The sequence below is a fragment of the Stegodyphus dumicola genome, chromosome X1, assembly GCF_044657685.1.
Source record: "Stegodyphus dumicola isolate Sdum_Otavi_A_Nest chromosome X1, ASM4465768v1".
Lineage (NCBI taxonomy): Eukaryota > Metazoa > Arthropoda > Arachnida > Araneae > Eresidae > Stegodyphus > Stegodyphus dumicola.
Genome location: NC_140780.1, coordinates 61,404 through 85,550, shown reverse-complemented (window position 1 = coordinate 85,550; position 24,147 = coordinate 61,404). Strand labels below are relative to the sequence as shown.

The following is a 24,147-nucleotide window of genomic DNA, read 5'->3' as shown; positions in this document are numbered from 1 at the left end:
GTGAGTGTGTTTGAGAGAGTGTGAGAGTGTGTGTGTGTGTGAGGGTGTGAGAGGGTGTGTGTGTGAGGGTGTGAGAGGGTGTGTGAAAGTGAAAGTGTGTGGATGTGCGTTTGTGAGAGTGTGCGAGTGTGTGAGGATGTGTGAGGGTGTGTGTGAGTGTATGTGAGAGTGTGTGTGAGAGTGTGTGTGAGAGTGTGTGAGTGTGTGTGAGGGTGTGTCTGTGAGGATGTGTGAGAATGTTTGAGAGTGTGTGATAATGTGTGAGTGTGTGTGGGAGTGTGAGTGTGTGTGGGAGTGTGAGTGTGTGTGAGAGTGTATGTGGGAGTGTGAGAGAGTGTGAGTATGTGTGAGTGAGTGTGTGGGTGAAGGTGTGTCTGTGAGGGTGTGTGTGTGGGTGAGGGAGTGTCTGTGAGGGTGTGTGTGTGTGAGGGTGTGTGTGTGATAGTGTTTGAGAGTGTGTGGGTGTGTGCGAGAGTGTGTGAGGGTGTGTGAGAGTGTGTGAGTGTTTGTGAGAGTGTGTGTGTGAGGGTGTGTGAGTGAGGGTGTGAGAGTGTGTGGGTGAGGGATTGTGTGAGGGTGTGTGTGTGAGAGTTTGAGTGAGGGTGTGTGTGTGTGAGAGAGTGTGTGAGGGTGTCTGAGAGTGTGTGTGTAAGAGTGAGAGTGTGTGAGGGTGTGTAGGTGAGGATGTGTGTGAGGGTGTTGGTGTGAGTGTGTGTGTGTCTGTGTGAGGGTGTGTGTGTGAGAGTGTGTGAGGGTGTGTGTGAGTGTGTTTGAGAGTGTGTGAGGGTGTGTGTGTGAGTGTGTGTGAGGGTGTGTGTGTTTGAGGGTGTGTGTGAGGGTGTGTGTGTTTGAGGGTGTGTGTGAGTGTGTGTGAGAGTGTGAAAGTTTGTGAGAGTGAGAGTGTATGAGTGTGTGTGAAGGTGTTGTGTGAGGATGTGTGAGGGTGTGTGTGTGAGAGGGTGTGAGGGTGTGTGAGTGTGTGTGAGTGTGAGTGTGTGTGAGAGTGTGTGAGTGTGTGTGAGTGTGAGGGTGTGTGGGTGAGGGAGTGTGTGTGAGGGTGTGTGTGAGAGTGTGTGAGTGTGTGTGAGAGTGTGTGAGTGTGTGTGAGAGTTTGAGTGAGGGTGTGTGAGAGTGTGTGTGTGTGAGTGTGTGTGTGAGAGTGAGTGAGGGTGTGTGAGAGTTTGTGTGAGGGTGTGAGGGTGTGTGAGAATGTGTGATGGTGTGTGTGAGGGTGGGTGGGTGAGAGAGTGTGTGTTGAGGGTGTGTGTGAGGGTGTATATGTGAAGGTGTGTGTGTGTGTGAGGGTGTGTGTGTGAGTTTGTGAGAGTGTGTGAGTGTGTGTAAGTGTGCGAGAGAGTGTGAGAGTGTGTGTGAGAGCGTGAGAGAGTGTGAGAGTGTGTGAGTATGTGTGAGTGAGTGTGTGAGTGTGTGTGTGTGAGGGTGTGTGTGTGAGGGTGTGTGTGAGAGTGTGTGTGTGAGGGTGTTGAGGGTGAGAGTGTGATTGTGTGTTAGAGTGTGTGAGTTTGAGTGAGGGTGTGTGTGTGTGAGGTTGTGTGAGAGTGTGTGGGTGAGGGTGTGTGGGTGAGGGAGTGTGGGTGAGGGAGTGTGGGTGAGGGTGTGTGTGTGTGAAAGTGTTTGAGAGTTTGTGTGATATTGTGTGATTTTGAGTGAGGGTGTGTGTGTGAGGGTGTGTGGGTGAGGGAGTGTGGGTGAGGGAGTGTGTGTGAGGGTGTGTGTGAGAGTGTTTGAGAGTGAGAGTGTGTGTGAGTATGTGTGAGTATGTGTGAGTGTGTGTGAGGGTGTGTGTGTGAGGTGTGTGAGGGTGTGTGTGAGGTGTGTGAGGGTGTGTGAGGGTGTGTGAGAGTGTGTGAATGTGTGTGAGTGTGTGTGAGTGTGTGTGAGAGTGTGTAAGTGTGTGAGAGTGAGAGTGTATGAGTGTGTGTGAGAGGGTGTGTGAAGGTGTTGTGTGAGGATGTGTGTGTGAGGATGTGTGAGGGTGTGAGAGAGTGTGTGAGTTTCTGAGTGTGTGAGGGTGTGTGAGAGTGTGAGAGTTTGAGTGAGGGTGTGTGTGTGAGGGTGTGTGAGAGTGTGTGAGTGTGTCAGAGAGTTTGAGTGAGGGTGTGTGGGTGAGGGTGTATGTGTGAATGTGTGTGAGAGTGTGTGTGAGGGTGTGTGAGAGGGTGTGAATGTGAGGGTGTGTGAGTGTGTGTGAGAGTGTGTGAGTGTGTGTGAGTGTGTGTGGGTGTGTGGGTGAGGGAGTGTGGGTGAGGGTGTGTGGGTGTGTGGGTGAGGGAGTGTGTGTGAGGGGGTGTGTGTGTGAGAGTGTTTGAGAGTGTGTGTGAGATTGTGTGATTTTGAGTGAGGGTGTGTGTGTGAGAGTGTGTGGGTGGGTGAGGGAGTGTGGGTGAGGGAGTGTGTGTGAGAGTGTTTGAGAGTGTGAGTGTGTGTGAGTGTGTGTGAGGGTGTGTGAAGGTGTGTAAGGATGTGTGTGTGAGGATGTGTGAGGGTGTGAGAGAGTGTGTGAGTTTCTGAGTGTGTGAGGGTGTGTGAGAGTGTGAGAGTTTGTGTGAGGGTGTGTGTGTGAGGGTGTGTGTGTGAGGGTGCGTGAGAGTGTGTCGGAGAGTTTGAGTGAGGGTGTGTGGGTGAGGGAGTGTGTGTGAGGGTGTTGTGTGAGGGTGTGTGTGTGAGAGTGTGTGAGTTTGAGTGAGGGTGTGTGTGTGAGGTTGTGTGAGAGTGTGTGGGTGAGGGTGTGTGGGTGAGGGAGTGTGTGTGTGTGAGAGTGTGTGCGAGAGTTGAAATGTGTGTGAGTGTGTGAGTGTGTGAGAGTGTGTGCGAGAGTTGAAGTGTGTGTGAGTGTGTGAGAGTGTGTGAGTGAGGGTGTGTGTGAGTGTGTAAGGGTGTGTGGGTGAGGGTGTGTGAGGGTATGTGTGAGGGTGTTGTGTGAGGGTGCGTGTGAGTGTGTGTGAGAGTGTGTGTGAGAGGGTGTGAGGGTGTGTGTGAGAGGTTGTGAGTGTGAGGGTGTGTGAGTGTGTGTGAGAGTGTGAGTTTGTGTGAGTGTGTGAGTGAGGGTGTGTGGGTGTGTGGGTGAGGGAGTGTGGGTGAGGGAGTGTGGGTGAGAGAGTGTGGGTGAGGGAGTGTGTCTGAGGGGGTGTGTGTGTGAGGGTGTGTGTGTGAGTTGTGAGTGTGAGTGTGTGTGTGTGTGTGTGTGAGTGAGTGATTTTGAGTGAGGGTGTGTGAGTGAGGGTGTGTGGGTGAGGGTGTGTGGGTGAGGGAGTGTGGGTGAGGGAGTGTGTGTGAGGGTGTGTGTGAGAGTGTTTGAGAGTGTGTGAGTGTGTGTGAGTGTGTGTGAGTGTGTGTGAGAGTGTGTGAGTGTATCTGAGAGTTTGAGTGAGGGTGTGTGAGAGTGTGTGTGTGACTGTGTGTGTGAGAGAGTGTGTGATGGTGTGTGTGAGGGTGGGTGGGTGAGAGTGTGTGAGAAAGTGTGAGAGTGTGTGTGTGAGTGTGTGTGTGTGGGGGGTGTGAGTGGGGGTGTATGAGTGTGTGAGAGTTTGAGTCAGGGGGTGTGTTTGAGGGTGTGTGAGTGTGTGTGAGAGTGTGTGTGAGAGGGTGTGAGGGTGTGTGAGAGGTTGTGTGTGTGAGGGTGTGTGAGTGTGTGTGAGAGTTTGTGAGTGTGTGAGTGTGTGAGTGAGGGTGTGTGTGTGAGGGTGTGTGGGTGAGGGAGTGTGGGTGCGGGTGTGTGTGTGCGGGTGTGTGTGTGAGGGTGTCTGAGAGTTTGTGAGTGTGAGTGAGTGTGTGTGAGAGTGTGTGATTTTGAGTGAGGGTGTGTGTGTGAGGGTGTGTGTGAGAGTGTTTGAGAGTGTGTGAGTGTGTGAGAGTGAGTGAGGGTGTGTGAGAGTTTGTGTGAGGGTGTGAGGGTGTGTGAGAGTGTGTGTGTGTTAGTGTGTGTGAGAGTGTGTGATGGTGTGTGTGAGGGTGGGTGGGTGAGAGAGTGTGTGTGTGAGGGTGTATGTGTGAGGGTGTGTGAGTGTGTGTGAGTGTGTGTGTGAGTTTGTGAGAGTGTGTGAGTTTGTGAGAGTGTGTGAGTGTGCGAGAGAGTGTGAGAGTGTGTGTGAGATTGTGTGTGTGTGAGGGTGTGTGTGTGAGAATGTGTGAGAGTGTGTGAGAGTTTGAGTGAGGGTGTGTGTGTGGGTGTGTGAGAATGAGAGTGTGAGAATGTGAGAGAGTGTGAGAGTGTGTGAGTATGTGTGAGTATGTGTGAGTGTGTGTGTGAGAGTGTGTGAGGGTGTGTGTGGGAGTGTGTGGGAGTGTGTGTTTGTGAGTGTGTGAGTGTGATTGAGTGCGTGTGAGAGTGTGTGAGTGTGTGTGAGTGTGTGTGAGGATGTGTGTGTGAGGATGAGTGTGTGAGTATGTGTGTGTGAGGGTGAGGGTGTGAGTGTGTGAGGGTGTGTGTGTGTGAGTGTGAGTGTGTGTGAGGGTGTGAGTGTGTGATGGTGATGTTTGAGTGTGTGAGAGTGTGTGAGGGTGTGTGTGAGAGTGTGTGAGAATGTGTGAGAGTGTGTGTGAGTGTGTGTGAGTGTGAGAGAGTGTGAGAGAGTGTGTGAGAGTGTGAGAGTGTGTGAGAGTGTGTGAGAGTGTGTGAGAGTGTGTGAGAGTGTGTGAGAGTGTGTGAGAGCGTGTGAGAGTGTGTGAGAATTTATTACAGATATTACAATGTGTATAATATGTGGATGTTACAATGTATATATACAATGTATATTACAGATGATATAATAAGTGGTGTATTTAATTACGGCAAAGCAGTGTGTTATCTGCCTAAAGGGGGGTGCCTTCGTGGAGGACTTTTTAAGGGAAACTGGCTCGTATACACGTTACACATGAGGAAAACCACGAAAACACCCATGCAGCCAGCCCGTTCGCGGGGCTCGAACCTCGAACCGAACTACCAGTGTTCAGCGACTTTACCGCTCGGCCGCTGGTGGGCCAGATGATATAATAAACATCACGCGGAAGATCTAATATGTCTCATAAACGGTTAAAAACTACACAAAAAGCTTTTTTTAACTTCTAATTGTTTTGTTCTAATTGTTGTATGTATAATATGTCGATTACACAGTAATTATTTTAATTGATTCAATATTTTTGATACCTAATATTGAAACGATTTTCTAAGATTAAACGATAAATTTTGACACTTAATGTATTAAATAAAAATATCTGTTGTGACATCACATGACTTCCCTGTACAGAATATTAAATTATACCCATTTTTTCTTGCATTTCATTTAAAATTATTGGATTGAATTAAATCTACTTTGTCGATATCGCGTGAACCACAACAGAATAAATGCACTCTTTAAAATTCACTATATTTGTTTACCATAGCGACACTCTGGCCGTAGGTTCACTTAACAGCGTTACATTTCTTTCATTTTTTAACTCAGAATACACAAAATTTATATCATCTTAAGAATTATCTAATCGTTGCCCCATTCAAATACTATAATAAATCTAAAACGATGTATAAAAGAAATTAAGCAAAGAACAACAACAAAAAAGAAACAACTTTTCACAGACGATCGAGTATTTCTTATTCAATTAATTCAGTTCTCACTTCGCGACAAGGCAAAAATACATTAAAACTCAAGATGCCTGTATTGAAAATTCTGAAGTAAATCTTAAACACTTATTTCCTCGAATAAATTCCAGAATGATTTCATGAATGATTTCATGATTTCCAGAATGAACATGATTTAATTCGCAATAGTAAAAGAAGGCGTTATTGCAAAGCTTACTTTCTCTAGATTGGCAACAAATCTACTATTCTGCTCTTTCAAATGTAAACAAGCAATGGCCGCCATGAAAAAAATTATTAGGCTTAGCGACACTTAAACACCTTTTAAATTGTTGATAATTCTAAAAATATTGTATACAGATTTACTAAAGCAAAAAATTTTAAAACAGTTTTTGCGACAACGATTTTTTAAATCGAACATCTGTTTTTAAAACAACAGCGATATTTTAAAGCAAAAAATGCACAATTTACAAACATGTAAGAATAAAGAAACCGAGATCACTGAGCCGAGTAACAGAGTGGATATATATATATACATATATTTATATACTTTTGGTGCAGCCGATTGCAACCAAAATACGAGGTGCACATCTACATTTTATAGCAGTCCTATATACAAAATTTTAACGTTCTGAGGCTACTCGTTTCTGAGTTATGCGAGATACGTACGTACATACGTTCGCACAGACGCAACGAAAAATTCTCTTCAGAACTCATTTTAAATAAGTTTTTAAATTTTGGGGGGAGACTCCTTACGTACAGATGTCACGCAGAAACATCGTTAAATTGGATTCGATAGCGGTGAAAATGGATATTTGCGTTGAAATATGATGCCTGAAATTTTTTGCTAATACGATACTTACTTTTTACTACGTTCTGTCTCAATTTTAAAATTTCCTTCCCTTCCCCTTTTATCATAATTGTACTTTTACTTACTTCCTACGAAATCAGAAGATTTAATGGATTCATTTTTGATATCTGACATGTGAAACTCGGGAGCAGGCACACTTTTGCACGAAAAATAGTGTATCGCATTTTTTGTTTTAAAAATGAATAACTTCAAGTTAAGGTTTTTATGCCTTTAGTTAATCTGAACGCAATTGTTGTAGAATTATCAACAAACTAAAACTTGGAGAACTAATAAAGCGACCATTTGTTTACATTTGAAACTCTTAGTAGAATAGTTAGTTAAGTCAGTTTGCACACCAAATTGGGTGCCTTTCTTCCAGCTGAGACCAAAGTAAACTTTCAGTTTTGTGCAACGAAAAATTTATCTTCATGTGTGGTGGCTTATTTTTGCTTAGCTACTATAATTTTAATTGTAAAAATTGTTTTTTCAAACCGTTTTTTTAATTGCATTTTGGTATTTTACGTTTTTTTTTTTTTTTTTTTTTTTTTTTGTATTTTACAATTTTTAATGAAAATTGTTTTAAGTTTTTATGATATAAGAAATCTGATGTGTACACCACATGACTTCCTTGTACGGAATATTAAATTATACGTATTTTATTTAAACTTATTAGATTGAATTAAACCTACTTCGCCGACAGCGCATAAACCACAATAGAACAAATGCATTCTTTAAAATTCACTTTGTTTACCATAGCGACACTCTGGCGCTAGGTTTACTTAACAGAATTATATTTCATTCATATTATAACTCAGAATGCACATAATGTATATCATTTAAAGAATTATCTAATCGTTGCCACATGTTCTATTCAAATACTATAATAAAGCTAGAACTATGTATAAAAGAAATTAAGCAAACAAAACAAAAAAAAACAGTTTTCCACAGACGATTGAATATTTCTCATTTAATTAATTCAGTTCTCACTTCGCGAGAAGGCAAAAATACATAAAAACTCAAAATATCTATATTAAAAATTACGAAGTAAATCTCAAACGCTTATTTCCTCGAAAAAATTCCAGAAAGAATTAAGCATGATTTAATTGGCAATAATAAATGAATGCGCTATCTTTGTTGTTGCGAAACTAAGTTTCTCTAGATTGGCAACAAATCCACTAGTCTCCCGTTTCAAATATAAACATCAATGGCAGCCATTAAAAACAGGCTTACCGGCAATTAAACAACTTTAAAATTGCTCATAATTCTAAAAACATTGCACACAAATTTACTAAAGGCATAAAATCCTTAACCGGAAGATAAAAACAACATAATTCAATCATTTTTAAATCAAAAAATGTACAATTTACAAACATATAAGAGTAAAGAAACTGAGATCACTGAGCCAGGTAATAGAGTGGATATATATATATATAAATATATTTATATACGTTTGGTGCGGCCGATTGCAACCAAAATACGAGGTGCACATCTACATGTTATAGCAGTCCTATATACAAAATTTCAACTTTCTGAGGCTACTCATTTTTGAGTTATGCGAGATACGTACATACGTTTGTAGAGACGCCACGAAAAATTCTCTTCAGAATTCATTTTAAAGCAGTTTTATAATTTTTTTGAAGGAAAAGAGTCTTTTATTCTGTCCTTACGAACAGATGTCACGCAAAAACATCGTTAAATTGCATTCGATAGTGGTCAAAATGGATATTTTCGTTGAAATATGCTGCCTGAAACTTTTCGCGATTACAATACTTCCTTTTTACTTCGTACAAGGAAGTAAAAAAAGGTCTATAGACTTTCTTCCTAAAATTAATTCAGCAGGAGTTTTCTGAGTCATATCGTGGGTCATTGTGCGTAGTGCAAACGTGACTTCGTGTAGTGAAATCGGCCGAATCATCCCAAAGTCTGTGATAGTTTTTTCGTTAAATTTTATGAACCTCTGAAGAAATTTTTATAACTAACTACATAATTCGTATACCTTGAGAAAATGTACTTTGCTGTTAAGTTTTTACTGTATAAAGCATCGTCTGCTATTCCAATAAAGTTCTTAATAAAATAAATTATTACAATTGCAATGCAGTAATGTTTGTCCACCCTATTTTACTAACATTAAAATGAGCTTCAAAATAGCACTAAAATAAGCTAATTTAATTAGATTAAACAAGAAACATGTAAACAGGAAGTTTCAAAGAATTTTAATTAGGAAATGCAGAAGTTTGCTTCGGAACCGTTCATAATGTATTTAATCGTATTTTCAAAGTTTAATGCAAAAGTTTATTTATGAACGGCGCATAATATTTCTTGAAATCACTTGACCGATTCCGTATCCCGTGACAGTAAACGTTCTCTTAATATTCAGAGAGCATTCCTCACTTGAATAGAACATGCCAATGTAAAATTAGGCAGAAAATGCAATCTTAGTTTGGCGTAAGTGTATTGTTACAGATTTTGTATTTAGTTAGATGTTTTTAGTAGAATTCTAATTAAATTGGTTTACATTCCAGTGCAATGCAGAACGAAACATATTTTTAAAGAAAGCTACGTCGGAAATTGTAATTGACTACTGTATTAGCTGTAAACGTAATTTTACTCTTTTGCTTTCCAGAAATCGAGAAAACAGACATTATCATAACTTTCTCGTGCCCGATTAAAATACTTTAAAAAGTCAGATAGAAACATCGCAGAACAAATTGAAAATCTATATCAAACTCAGATTTTTTGTTTTGGCCCAATCTTAAATGATTGACCGCTTCCTAAGCGACATTTTTCTGGCACTTGACAAATTTTATAATCTGTTTGCTCATATTTTTAGCGATTTTATTTCAATTTAAAAAATATATTCCACACTTTGATCACGGTCACCGACCTGTTGATCACAACAAACGAAGTATTTTCTGTGTTAACGAGCAGGACTTGGGCGATTCTATAACAACATCCGAATTATATCATTAACCTCGATAATATGAACCGCAGTCTACTGTTCTAAGATAATCAAGTCAATTATAGAAACTGATTTATTATTAGTCCAAAGGAAGAATTTGCACAGAAGGATTATTAATTTCTTTTCGGCATTTTGTGTCGATTCACTAAAAGCGCTGTTTCACTTTTTAAATTCTTGTCACGAAATATTAGAGCCCTGTATTATACTTAAAGAAATTAAATAATGCATTTCTCGCATTGTGATAAACAACGTTACCTAGAGCCGTCCAATTTTGAATAACGTAATCCTCCAACGAATATGGGCATGTGGAAGTCCAAATTTGGAATTTGTTTTATTATCGACTTCATATTTTGTAAAACGTTTTTTTACAAAATATTTTTGATTAACAAACTCGAGGGTTTCAAAGCGAGCAATGGCATCGTTGTACAAAAAGAACATTTTTATCTTCAACGCGCGAGACTGTGTATCGAAAATTCTAAAGATATGCTCATTTTAAAATTATTTTGCGATATTGCTGTTGAACTGAATTTTATGATTTAAGTGCGAAGAACATGATAAATAAAGGTAACACAAAATATTAGAAAAATGCCCCTTTCAACGTAATTTAAAATCCGAAACCTTTCAGATTTTTTTTTTTTTTCAATTCTTATGTAAAATTTATTCTATTTTATTTATTAGTTCGTTACATTCCGAGTTCTCGTAGCATTCTTTGTGTTTTATCTTTAAATTAAATTTTCTTTAAAATAAATTTCATTTTCAGGGCAAAGCGGAAATGAAGACCTATTGGCTAATTAGCCACGATCCATCATCTGGTAAGAGACGGAACGTAGCTCGCGGAATGATAGTTCCACCTCCGCTTTTCAATATACGTGAATCAGAAAATAGAAGACAAAGTCCCAAAACAGAATTCTCCCATCGGACGACTCCAGCTCAAATCTACCGCTCTGTAGACGACGGCGTACCTTTACCTAACGACTCTGTTCCTGGAAAATCGTATTTCTTTGGATATCACAAGACAGTCCCCGCATACCAAAACGTCTAAATCCATCGGCTGTCGTTGCAACACGCGACGCTTCGCAGTCAGAACCATGGGATGGGAATGAATGGGGTTTTAATATGGCCTTTGATGATTCAAACCCAGACATCCTGGAGAGTTCAGATGAATGGTTTTGACTCTTCTGAAGCACAAAGAAGACTTTCTAGTAATTACAAACCTAATATCAAAGTAGCATCACTGACAGCTGCAGACGATGCGTACAAACGTCTTATTTATGCAAAGAGGAAGCAGGTTGAAAACTTGAGAAAATTTAAAAAAAAGAAAAAAAAAAAAAAAAGAAAAAAAATCCTTAATGGAAGAGGTCGTGGTCTGCAGACAAGTTTGACCTCTCAAAGGAGTCTTTGAAGGAATGGTTAACAAACCTTTTTTACCACAAGTTTGCATGCTCAAGTTTCTGAGCTCAAAAGACAAGAATCAACTGTCGGGCCACTTCAGACAGTGAAAGAGAGCGATATAGAAGAAAGCGTAGTGTAATATGTTTGTACCTGTGCTAACTAAATATATCTGTGATATATCCGTGGCAGTTTCGGTTCGTACATACAGTTTTATTCGAAGTAAATGTGTTTTTGTTATCTAAAACTCATAAGTAAACTTATTTCTTACATTCTTTTCATTTTTAAAATTTTACATATTTTTTCCTTTTCACATTTTTACTTTAATGACAAAAATTAAAGTTATTTTTGAAGTTTAACTTTTTATCTTCGCTTTTTGTTTTAAAAAAAAATCTGATGTGTACTTCCTTGTACGTGATGACTTCCTTGTACGGAATATTAAATTATGCGCATTTTTTCTTGCATTTCATTTAAACTTATTAGATTGAATTAAACCTACTTCGCCGACAGCGCATAAACCACAATAGAATAAATGCATTCTTTAAAATTCACTTTGTTTACCATAGCGACACTCTGGCGCTAGGTTTATTTAACAGTATTATATTTCGTTCATATTATAACTCAGAATGCACAAAATTTATATCATTTAAAGAATTATCTAATCGTTCCCACATGTTCTATTCAAATACTACAATAAAGCTAGAACTATGTATAAAAGAAATTAAGCAAAGAAAACAAAAAAGAAACAGTTTTTCACAGACGATTGACTATTTCTCATTCAATTAATTCAGTTTTCACTTCGCGACAAGGCAAACATACATAAAAACTCAAAATATCTGTATTAAAAATTACGAAGTAAATCTTAAACACTTATTTCCTCGAAAAAATTCCAAAATGGATTAAGTATGATTTAATTGGCAATAATAAATGAAGGCGTTATCTTTGTTGTTGCGAAGCTAAGTTTCTCTACATTGGCAACAAATCCGCTATCTTGCTGTTTCAAATGTAAACAAGAGCAATAGCCGCCATCAAAAACATTATTAGGCTTAGCGGCACTTAAACAATTTTAAAATTGTTGATAATTCTAAAAATATTGTATACAGATTTACTAAAGGCATAAAAACCTTAACCGGAAGATAAGAACAACATAATTCAATCATTTTTAAAGCAAAAAATGTACAATTTACAAACATATAAGAGTAAAGAAACTGAGATCAATGAGCCGGGTAACAGAGTGGACATATATATAAATATATTTATATACGTTTGGAGAGGCCGATTGCAACCAAAATATGAGATGAACATCTACATGTTATAGCAGTCCTATATACAAAATTTCAACGTTCTGAGGCTACTCGATTTTGAGTTATGCGAGATACGTACATACGTTTGTAGAGACGACACGAAAAATTCTCTTCAGAATTCATTTTAAAGCAGTTTTATAATTTTTTTGGAGGTTTTAAAGCAGTTTTATAATTTTTTTGGAGTGTTTTATTCTGTCCTTACATACAGATATCACGGAAATACATCGTTAAATTGCATTTGAAAGAGGTCAAAATGGGATATTTTCGTTGAAATATGCTGCCTGAAAATTTTCGCGATTACCCGGAATTTCCTTTTTTCCTTCACTTCCTTTTTACTTCGTACAAGGAAGTAAGAAGAGTTTTTAAATTTACAATTTATTTATTTTGCAAAAGTTAAGATTTTTTTTCGCAAGTTCAATTTTTTTCTTTTGTTTTTTTCACAAATAGAACTTTACTTTTATCTTTTCCATTGAAAATAACTTTAAATTTCCTTTTCATTTTTCTTCCCAAACCTAATTTTTTTCTTCTAAAATTTTTTCTTCTCCCATTTTTTTTATTTTACACTTCAAGATTTATTGAGCTATCAAGATTATTAAAACCAAAATAAGTTCTAATTTATTTCCTTATTTGCCAGTAAAGAAGGCAGCATTCATTAATTAATCAAAATTTTTAATAGTTTAAATCAGGTGCTCTAACCGGTGGTACGCAAGAGAAACATAGATGGTACGCAAAGAAAAAGTATTTTAAACTATTAAATTCAAAAATCTCGTGAAGAAAAAGAAAAATTGATAGAAGTTTCCTGTGATCGAACTCTAACTGAAGATTTCAAAAATAATGCACTGGTTAACTTTTATCTGAACCGAAAAATAACTTTAAAGGCAATTCAAATAAAGCTATTAATTTTTTATTCCCTTTTTGCACAAACCTATTTGTGTGAACAATGATTTTCATCCATGTTATATTTAAAAATTAAATGCGAAACAAAATTAAAAGTGGATCCTAATTTCCTGTTAAAACTAAGTGAAGTAAGACCAGACACAAGGAAATTTGTCTTCCTTAAACGGACCCAAATTTCGCACTCAATTTTAGAATTAAAGTATTACAACTTAAATTTTGATAGTAAAAATTGTAACCCATTTTTAACCTAATATATTTTTTATATATGCATATTTAATACAAACAGCCAATAGGTTGTGCAAATGGCAAAATATATTCATTTTTAATATTTCTGTTGAGAAACTGAAAAAAATCATTGTAAAATGTAGCGGTGGTACTTACGTTTTTCAGTATTTATTTACATGGTACTTGTTAGTCGAAAGGTTGAGAACCGCTGGTTTAAATAATTCACAATAATAATATTACAGAAATAGAAAATTTGCTTCAGTTTAATTTTCAAAGAACTCTGATTCCCATTTACTATTATTTATCAATATAGCAATGTTTTGTTTAATATTCTAACCGCCACTGAATGTTACTTCCTTGTACGAAGTAAAGGAAGTACAAAAAATTCCGGGTATCATATTTCAACGAAAATATCAATTTTGACCGCTATCGAATGCAATTTAACTATGTTTTTGCGTGACATCTCTACGTAAAGACACAAAGGGCTTTTTTTTCCTCAAACCAATTATAAAGTTGATCCAAAATAGATTCAGATCAGAATTTTTTTCGTGGCGTCTGTACGTTCGTTTGTATGTATGTATCTCGCATAACTCAAAAACGAGTAGTTGTACACTGTTACTCGGCTCCCTGAGCTCCGTTTATTCTTATATGATAGTAAATCGCGAATATTTACTTAATCATGGAAAATGGTTATGCTGTTCTTATCATTCGGTTAAGGTTTTTATGCCTTTTATGTACTCTGCATGCCATCGTTGTAGAATCATCAACAACTTAAAAATTGTTTAAGTGCAGCTACGCCTGATTTTTGATTAACATAGCAGCCATATTTGTTTACATTTGAAACTTAGAATCTTTCTGCACCTATTAGATTAATTAAACCAGAATTAAATCAAATTGCAACCAGAATTAAATCTTTCTGCACCTTCACTGTCTTTTTGTCGAGTGGGACCAAAAGGAAACTTAGTTTTCTGCACCGAAAATCTGCCTGCTGGCCGAATTGCTTGTTTTTGTGTAGAAACTGAACTCTAATTTTAATTGTAAATTTTTTTTTGTTTTAAATGAATTGGCGTTTTATGTTTTTGTCTATCTTTGAGTTTCTAAAGAATTTTTTTTTTTTTTTTTTTTTTGTATTTCTGCCTCGCCGCGAAGTTAAAACCGATTTAATTGAATCAGAAATATACCCCCGTAACACAAAACATCCTCAGGATGTCCTATTTAAGTCGAAATATCCCGGGACATAATTAGGATGTCCTGAGTATGTTGATTCTCAGATGTCCTGAGGACATCGTAATTTAACATCCTGAGGATGTCTTATTTAAGTCGCTATGTCCTGGGATATGAGAGGATGTCCTGAAGATGTTGATTCTCGGATGTCCTGACGACTTCACCAATTTCACATCCTGAGGACATTCATACTGCATTGTCCGGAGGACTTCACTTGTCAAACATTCTGAGGATGTTCGTTCTCAAATTTACCAGTTTTAGTTTCTTGCACATTATTTAATTTTCATATGTATTTTACTAAGTTGTTTCTAAATGCTGTACATTAAAAATATTGATATGATTGAAGATTTATTCTTCTTGTTTTGTTATTAATTTTAACTGCTATTTTTTCTGACGTTTTTAAAAATTTACTTTATCATGGAAAAGATTTTTTCCAATGGATTAGCATTTTCTAGAATATTTGCTAAATTCCAATAACATATATTTTTTATAAAAAATGTATAACTCGAAGAAGTAAGTTTAAATGAAATGCAGAAAAAACTGCTTATAATTTAATATTCTGTATAAGAAAGCCATGTGGTTTCCGCATCCGATTTCTTTTCCTGTAGTTTCGAAGATTTGGCAGTTAACATTTTTGAAGACATATTGTAGATAACAGTAAAATTGCAATTCTGAATTACATTTTAATTCTCAATTCCTTTTAAATATTTCTGGAGTTTTCAACTTATTTGGTTCTTCTCGAGCTGAGGTATATTCCTTTCTTCTTAATAAAGAATCCATTGTCACAATAGCTTGTAATTCTTTGTGATTGTGCTAGCACAATTACTTACTCATAAGCTTAATAGTGTATTTAAAGATTTGATGCACACCCCATTAGTCATTATGGGACTGAATTTAGTTATGATGTTTGTTAAATTTGCTTTTGGATGTGCTCTTAAAAATTCGTAGCACCATCAAACTGCAAACGAAGCAATTCAAAAGTACGATTCAATTACTTTGGCCTTCGTGGCCTGTCGAAGGTATTTAATAACCTTCTATAATATAATTTTTACATAATTCTTTTAGATAAGTTAAAAACGAACTGTCAATGCAAGAGTCTCAAATGCTTTGCTCTTCTTTAATTTTCCCAAAAGAGAAATTTGCGAGTTGTTTGATATTTATCTCACCCTACTATGCTTTTGTTGAGGGTCAACAAGGTCTATCAGTGGCCGAGCGGTTAAGTCGCTGAATACTGGGAGTTCCGACCTAGACTCGATTCTAGGCGAACGGACTTGCTGCATGCGTGTTTTCCCCATCTGTAATGTGTATACGGAGCCAGTTTCCCTTAGAAAGTCCTCCTCGAAAGCATCCCTTCCCTTAGCCAGAGTTACGGCAAAGCGCTAGAGTGCTTTGCCGTAATAAAAAAACACCACTGGGAATCAATATATTTTAAGATGCCACCCTGCTGACTTTCTTGACTAAAATAAACACACAGGAAATTGCATCCAATTTGTATTGTGTTAGCACTGGAGTTTAAATGCAATAAAATATTGATTTTTAGATCTCAGAAGATCAGATTCAGAAGAATATTAATTCAGATCTCAGAAGTGGTGTTAGCACTGGAGGACTCGGAGTCCAACCCCTTCGAAACTGATCGATTATTACGAAATAGTGTATGGTTCGAATAATTACTGATGAGGATTAAATGAAATATAGCGTAACTGTCCCGCACATAAAATCTAACAGGTGTTAATAACCTGATGACAAAAGTTACTGCTAAAAGTTCTTTAAATACAAATAAAAGCACATAGTTACACAAGCAATTGGAACAGTTTTAGTCAACATTTACAATATATTAAAACAATAAAATAATAAAAACTGAAACCTTTAAGATTTTATATTACGCCCAAAGGGGCGTTTTCTTAATGATTCATGTGTTACCTTTATTTATTAAACATGTTTTTCGCACTTAAACCATAAAATTCAATTTAACAGTAATATCGCTAAATAATTAAAAAAAAGAGCATATCTTTAGAATTTCCGATACAAAGTCTCGCGCGTTGAAGATATTGTTTTCGCATAGTGTTGCCACTGCTCGTTTTTAAATCGTTGAGTTTGTTAATCAAAAATTCGTTAAAGTGATACAAAATATGAAATCGATAATAAAACAAATTCCAAATTAGGGCTTCCAGATGCCCATATTCGAGAAGATTACGTTATTTAGAATTGGATGGCTCTAGGTACAGTCGTTTTATCACAATGCGAGAAACTTACATACATTTCTGCAGATACTTTATCATTTAATTTCTTTAAATATAACACAGGGCGATAAAATTGGGTGGCAACAATTTGAAAAGTGAAACGGACATTTAAAGTTTTCGACGCAAAATGCCAAAACGAAATTAATAGTACTTCCGGGCAAACGCCTATACAAATTTTGTAACATTTCTTATTATTTTTAATTACAGATAAGAATGTTATTTGATTTCCTAACATTTATAACAATTGTGTGCCAATTGTGCAAGTAGACATGAAATTGTGCTTTGCCAAATTCCTCATGAATTAATACATTGTTTTTTACAAACTACGGGTGAAGTTACACCCGGGGTCTGTCTCATACCTTCACACGCATCTTGTTCAAAAGCGCGTAGAGGGGATGAGAAAATGAATAGATTCAATTTCTCCCAGTGTTGTTGGCAAAGTTGGCCAGTTGGCAAAGCAACAGGTGGATGTAAACATGACTTGTGGCGATAAGTAGGGTTTTTAAGGATGAAAATCTAGAAGTTACTTAGCATGCGTGAGCGCCTCCTTTCTTAGAAAGATTCCTAAACTATCGGCATTTGTAGCAAGTTCGGTAAAGAATATCAACATAGGAAAAAAACTCACTTTAACAATTTAAAATAAAAATTTTAATTATTAAATAAAGATTATAATAACGCACCTAATAGGTGGGTACCGTTACCTCCTATAAAGGAACAGAATTTTTACACTCATGCCTTCTCCGGGATTCCAAACCGGGACCTTCGGTATCGCAGTCCGCGACCCCCTTTACCACTATGCCATGGCAAGTCGAAACAAACTAAATGGCCGATCAAACTTACTATTTTTTTAATTGGTAACTTCGTCAATTACGTTCCAATTTGACTGAAATTTTTATATACCGGGCAAAAAATTGCACAAATAAAAAAATCGCACAAACAAAGACCGCACAAAAACAGGTTTCAGTGTACTTTCATTTGACATCATATGGGTTTAATCACCACTTTCTTTCCAACTTTGAAATCTCCCCCCCCCCTGCGAGGTCTTGCTGAAGCAAACTGTTTTCTACTGAACAGCATGTGTTCATATAAAGAGTTGCTGCTTCAAACAACCTGCATGTTAGAATTTTCACATACCACACCTCAAAAATACACCCTACATTCAATTCTCAGCCCTCAGGCGCTAAGTGAAAAATTAACTTAGCATTCGCTGGTAAGCCTACCTTAAAATGTCATGGCTTTCTCAAAGTAATTTTCGTTTTTTACGTAAAATCTACTACTAGCTTGACTTTCATACATACACACTCATTCCTGTTTTACAAGCAGTTACAAAAATACTTTTAGGTTTACAATAACTTTAACTGAATTTCCTGAAAACAATTTTAAATTGTTTACATTCAATAAAATTCTTTTATAATAAAATAAAGAGTAACGAATTTGCTTCACTTAATTGGAAGCACTCCAAAGTTTCCTAAACTCAGCCTCTCAGATGAACAAATCGTTCTCATTTTTAAACTTAATTAATTTTGATAATTACAAAAAACTAACTTTAAATTTCATTCAATCTGAAGCTAGCTTTTATTTTTAACTTAAATTCTGTTAACTTGACTTTTAACTCTTTCACACATACAACCATATTTCTGTTTTTACTAGCATCGCAAAAATACTTAAACACATGTTCCACAAAACCTTTTACATTTACAATCACTTTAATCGAATTTCCGGTAAACAATTTTAAATGGTTTACATTCAATAAATTTCATTCATTTAAAGAATAACGAATTTGCTTCATTTAATTAGAAGCACTCCAAAGTTTTAGCTCTGTTTCTTGGACTAAAACGGAATATCTCGTTCTCATTTTTAAACTGAATATATTCTGGCAATTACGAAGCCTAATTTTAACTTCATGCGTTCTCAAACTAGTTTTTATTTTTAACTTAATTTCTACTATTAGCTGGACTCTTACACATGTATTAGTATCACAAAAATACTTTGTTTTAACACACATTTCATAAAAACTTGCATTTACAATCAGTTTAAGTGAATTTTCTGAGAACCATTTCAAATCATATATGTTAAATAAAATTCTTTAAAAGATTAACAAATTTGCTGATTCATTTAAGAGAAAACACGCTAACGTTTCCTGAAGTCAGTCTCTCAGACTAAAAATGAACATCTTGTTCTCATTTTTAAACTTAATATATTCTTACAATACAAAATAATTAAGTTAAAGGACGTCTTGCTCTATAAAGTGCTAAAATAAGATTATCCTTGATCAAGGCAACGATTGAAAGAAAATTTTTGAGAACAATTTACTTGAGAGCTACTTTGAGCACAATTTACTTTTAAATTAAGATTAAGTAAAACTACATATTCAAGTAGAGTCATTTTCACTTATCTTTCGTTTGTTGAAGTCAGAGAATATGTTCTGGATGAACTCATTCTAGGAATCGAATTAGGAAGTCTGCTGGACCTTCAGCCGCAGAGCTCCTTGCTCTGAGAGGATAAGGCTGGCCTGGTCAGACGAAGCAGTCCACTGGTTACTAAGCAGATTTCTTGCTCTAGAGAGGTTCATCAAGAGACATTTCAGGCATGGAATGGGTGCCAACGTGGTTAAGAACCGACCACTCACAACGAACACGTGAACTGAGTTTCGGTCTACGATTTCGCAGAGTCGCCCGCGCAGTCGTACCTGCGCAACAATATCTTCACTGACTGGCTACTGCTTAAACCCGTTTCCACAGGTATGAACGGCACTGATGATTAGTTTTTACACCTGAGTAAGCTACCCAACCTGCATTGTGGCTAGTGTTGCTGACTGTACCGAAGAGCCTGGGTTCGAATCCCGGAGAAGGCATGGACGATTGTCAATGTATGCACAAAAAGCTATTAAAATCAATCATACATATTTGTAAGAAAGTAAAACATTATTTTTGGTTCATGATGCTACAAATATGAACCCTATTGTTACAGTTTTTAAAGATTACAAATAACTTCACATTCAACAGATTTCTAATAATCTTTTGTAACTCTATATTTATTGCCGCCCAACCTGTATAGTGGTTACTGTCTCTGATTGCCGTGCCAAAGGGCCCGGGCTCGAATCTTGGAGAAGGCAGCAAATGTATAGTGTCAGTGCGGCTTGGCAGCAATCTAAATATGCAGCAAACCGAAAGTCCTCTCGTGTGGTTGGTTTGGTGGAAAGGGAGAGGTTTAATTGGATAGCTAATATCTCTACGCATATCTGGATATATAATTTATACCAGTGCGATCACGGAGAAATTAATTATTTTATTATTAGTACTCAGAGACTTTTGCATAGCGATAAGCTATTGCGATTTAGTCAGCTCATTACGTTTTAAAACTACATGCCCGGAAACTCGGCGGTAAAGAATCTCATATCCACGGTTCTTCAAATTTAAGTTTAACTTCAGCTACTACAGAATTCTGGGGAGTAGTAACATGTCTCTAATACTTTCCGTGAACTCACTATAAAATAGCTTTCCAAAAAGCAAGAGCGCATTATAAAAGAAATATCAGAATATCAAAAATTAATAGTTGGAAAACATTTTGCACTTCTACCTCCAAAATTTATGGCTCCGCCTTCAAAATAGCGCACAATAAAATTTTCACTCCTCCTTCATTATCAATGTACAGCTTCTCTGAATCAATTTCCTCTTCCCAAGCTGCGTTAGAAATTTTATCAAAACTATTCCCACAAGATGAATATAGATCGAATCATACACAGATACAGAAGCATCTAACAGTTCTTCTACACGTCGTCCTAATCCACCAACAGTTATCATCCCTCCAAAGATCGATGAATTGGAACATATCATCAAAAGACTAAATAACAGGAAAGCACCAGGTCCCGATGGTATCGACAACATCATCTTAAAACTTATTTTTTATAATTATCAACAAATTATTATATCATTCATTAACGCCTGCTGATATAACTTAACATTTCCTAATATATTAAAAAATGCAGAAGTTGTTTTGCTCCTCAAGAAAAATAAACCAGCCACAAACCCTCTACTTATAGACCAATATGCCTTCTTCCCACGTTGGGCAAACTCCTTGAAAAACTAATCCTTTCAAGACTTTTATATCATCTAAATAAGAATAAAATCATGCATGAAAATCAGTATGGATTCACACCAAATAAATCAACAGATCATGCTTTTCAAAAAATGCAAGAAGTCTTAAAGATGAATGAATCAAAGAATCTTCATTCAATAATAATTTCGATAGATATTCAAGCAGCCTTCGATTCTATCCGCTGGAAAGACATCATAACAATTCTAGAAATAATATCATGCCCTCAGGATATCCTTCATATTATCAAAGACTACCTATGCAATAGAACTCTACAATATTCTTCAGATTCCGGTGTAATAAATTATAAATTATCAAAAGGTTGCCCTCAAGGATCTTGCTTAAGCCCTACGTTTTGGAATCTTATAGCAAACGAAGTTTTAAAACTATACGACAATATTAATCATACCCATATCCAAGCATACGCAAATGATTTTCTTCTCATTGTGAACGCAAGTAGCCGGAAATCAAATATTAAAAACTGGAATATTCGTTTAAACAATAACAACTCAGTTTTTCAAGCAGAACTTTTTGCAATCAAAGAAGCCATATGCTTCGCAAAAGAACTTTCTTTACCATCCTTAATTCTCTCTGATAGTGCATCTAGTATTCAAGCTATAATTGGACACAGTCGATCGCCTATTGTACAAGAAATCCATTTTCTACTTTCTCAATTTCAAAACAATAATAGACCACATTTCAAATGGATTAAAGCACACATCGGTAATAGTAGTAACGAGCTCGCAGACGAACTAGCAAAAGGGGCTGCAAACAATTCTTCCCTTCCAAATTACTCAATTCCATATCCAATATCATTACTAAAAACAAAATTAGAAACAGAATTAATGCACTTATGGAAGCAAACCTGGACGGAAGCAACTACCGGCAGAAGAACTTTTACTTTCATATCAAAACCTTCAAGATCATTAATATCTACCAACCGTTCAATTACATTTTTCCTAACAGCTCATGGTCCATTTCCAAAATACCTTCATAGATTCGGACTTCAGCATACAAATCTCTGTACCTGTGGTAATGAAGGCACAATAGATCATTATCTCTTTCACTGCAACATTACTAAAGATTATCACCTTAAAGCATACAATTTAACTTCTGCTCAGTTATGGTTTCAACAGTTATTAAAAAGTAATATTCTCAGAAATAATCTTCATAATATAATAAATTATATCTCCGCAAACATCGATAATCTTAAAGGAACTTGAAATCATTATTCTTTGTTCATTTACCTTACTTAATAAGCCATTCTTTCTACTACCTCATTTTAATGCTTTCACTCAAGACTATCTTTATTTAAACCTTCAAGATCTCTCAAGCTCGATCAAGAATTTAAGGATATTTTCTAACTCCATCTCCTTAATATATTAATAAATTCTCAACTCAAGATTTTTAGTCAAGTCTTTTACTCAAGAATGACTCTCTATCAAGAATTTCCACGAACTTTTCATTCAGGTCATCCTAATTCATTCAAATACTATTTCTCATCAACTTTTATTCAATTACTGCTCTTCATTCTCCATAATGAAATACTTTACTCTTTACATATCTTACATTCTCAGCCTCTACTATTCTTATACATTATGTTGTTCATTTTCAAAATTTGTAATGATCTTCTTAAGTATTTACTTATCTATTTACGTTTCATTTACTTTCATATTTCTTTAGGTATTATGTTTTTATATATTTAATTTCTTCAATTTTTATTATATAATTCTCAAAATTCTGATACTTTATTTGACTTCATATATAACACCATTGTATTTATCTTTGTAACAGACCTATTTAAGTGTAATTGAACTATTTTATTCATGTCATGGACTGTAACCGAACTATTTTATTTAAACGCCATCTCGTGGCGATATGAAAAAACGTCAATCGACCTCCAGCCGCCATGATGATAGCTTACTATGTTATGTTATTCTCAATGTTTCATTTTTTATGTATATTTCTTTTGTTTGTAACCGTTCCTGTGTGCTCTGTTAATAAATCCTTTTAAAGCTAGCCGGCATTAGTGTCTATTGAGGAACGGCTACATCACATCTTATTCTAAATTTTTAACTTTTATTTATTGTATCTATTTATGTTTATTATTTATTGTATTATTTATATATTTATTTATTGATATTTTATTTTTATTATGTAATTATCAAAATTCTAAAATTTTATTGTATTTTACATAACAACACAGTTGGTAGATGATTCCATCAGTTGAGCGTAAAAGCTGAATGTCTTAAAGGCGGTGCAGCTGCTCATCTGATGGTAAATAAATAAATACTTTCCGTGCAATGAAGGAGTCCGTATAAATTATAAACTTTCTTTTGTACAGGATTGGATTATTCAGTTATGGCAAAGCACACGAGGGCTATCTGCCTGAAGGGAGGGATGCCTTCGTGGAGGACTTTCTAAGGGAAACTGGCTCGTATACACGTTTTCTTTTGCACATACCAGGTTATCAAGTTATTAATAAGATATAAAAAGAAATATTAATAAATACCAAATTAAAGTTCATATTCTGCAACTTTCGAAACTATGCTCATTCATATTCAACTACGTCTGTTTTTTAAATTATTGTCACCATACTAATTCAGAAGTCAAACAACAAAAATCAGAGTTATATTTTCAAAATTCTTTTTTTGAAATTTTGCAACTTTCAAAATTTTGAAAATATAACGCTGATTTTTGTTGTTTGACTTCTGAATTAGTATTTTTTCTGCGTGTTATTGTGTCTTAATTATTGTCATCATCTCAAAATCTTGCTGAAAGTATAATTAAATTATTAAAATTGGTAAATAAATACCTAACAAATTTCCCACAGTTTGAAAAACTACTTTCTGTGATTTAAATGTTCACTTTCAGTCTCCCTGCTTAACGAATTTGTAATATCTTTTCTTTAAGTTAACATATAACATACAGATATAAACAAACTTGTCGAAATTTTAAAAAATATGCTCTCTCAAATACAGTGATTCAGTTGTTACATTTCACCAAAATTCGCCATTTCAACGCATACGTATACTTCAATTAAAATCAGCTTATGAAGAAAATCATGCATGAAAATCAGTATGGATTCACACCAAATAAATCAACAGATCATGCTTTTCAAAAAATGCAAGAAGTCTTAAAGATGAATGAATCAAAGAATCTTCATTCAATAATAATTTCGATAGATATTCAAGCAGCCTTCGATTCTATCCGCTGGAAAGACATCATAACAATTCTAGAAATAATATCATGCCCTCAGGATATCCTTCATATTATCAAAGACTACCTATGCAATAGAACTCTACAATATTCTTCAGATTCCGGTGTAATAAATTATAAATTATCAAAAGGTTGTCCTCAAGGATCTTGCTTAAGCCCTACGTTTTGGAATC

General features: G+C 35.9%; 1 protein-coding gene across 7 annotated transcripts in view; it reads left to right on the top strand.

Annotated features, from left to right (window-relative positions):
* Nucleotides 1-23,262, top strand: part of LOC146993028 (transcription factor unc-3-like) — a 101,520-nt gene extending 78,258 nt beyond the window's left edge. For 6 of the 7 annotated variants that reach the window (XR_015038659.1, XR_015038658.1, XR_015038657.1 and 3 more), the window contains exon 3: nucleotides 10,142-11,030. Coding sequence is in view for 2 of the 7 variants with exons in the window: in XM_085808032.1 (XP_085664158.1) it covers nucleotides 10,142-10,157 (16 nt within the window). In the remaining 5 variants the exon portion in view is untranslated. Of the gene's footprint in view, nucleotides 1-10,141; nucleotides 11,031-23,099 lie in introns of those variants that run through there. The other variant, XM_085808031.1, reaches the window with a different exon arrangement.
* The last annotated feature ends 885 nt before the right edge of the window (nucleotides 23,263-24,147 follow it).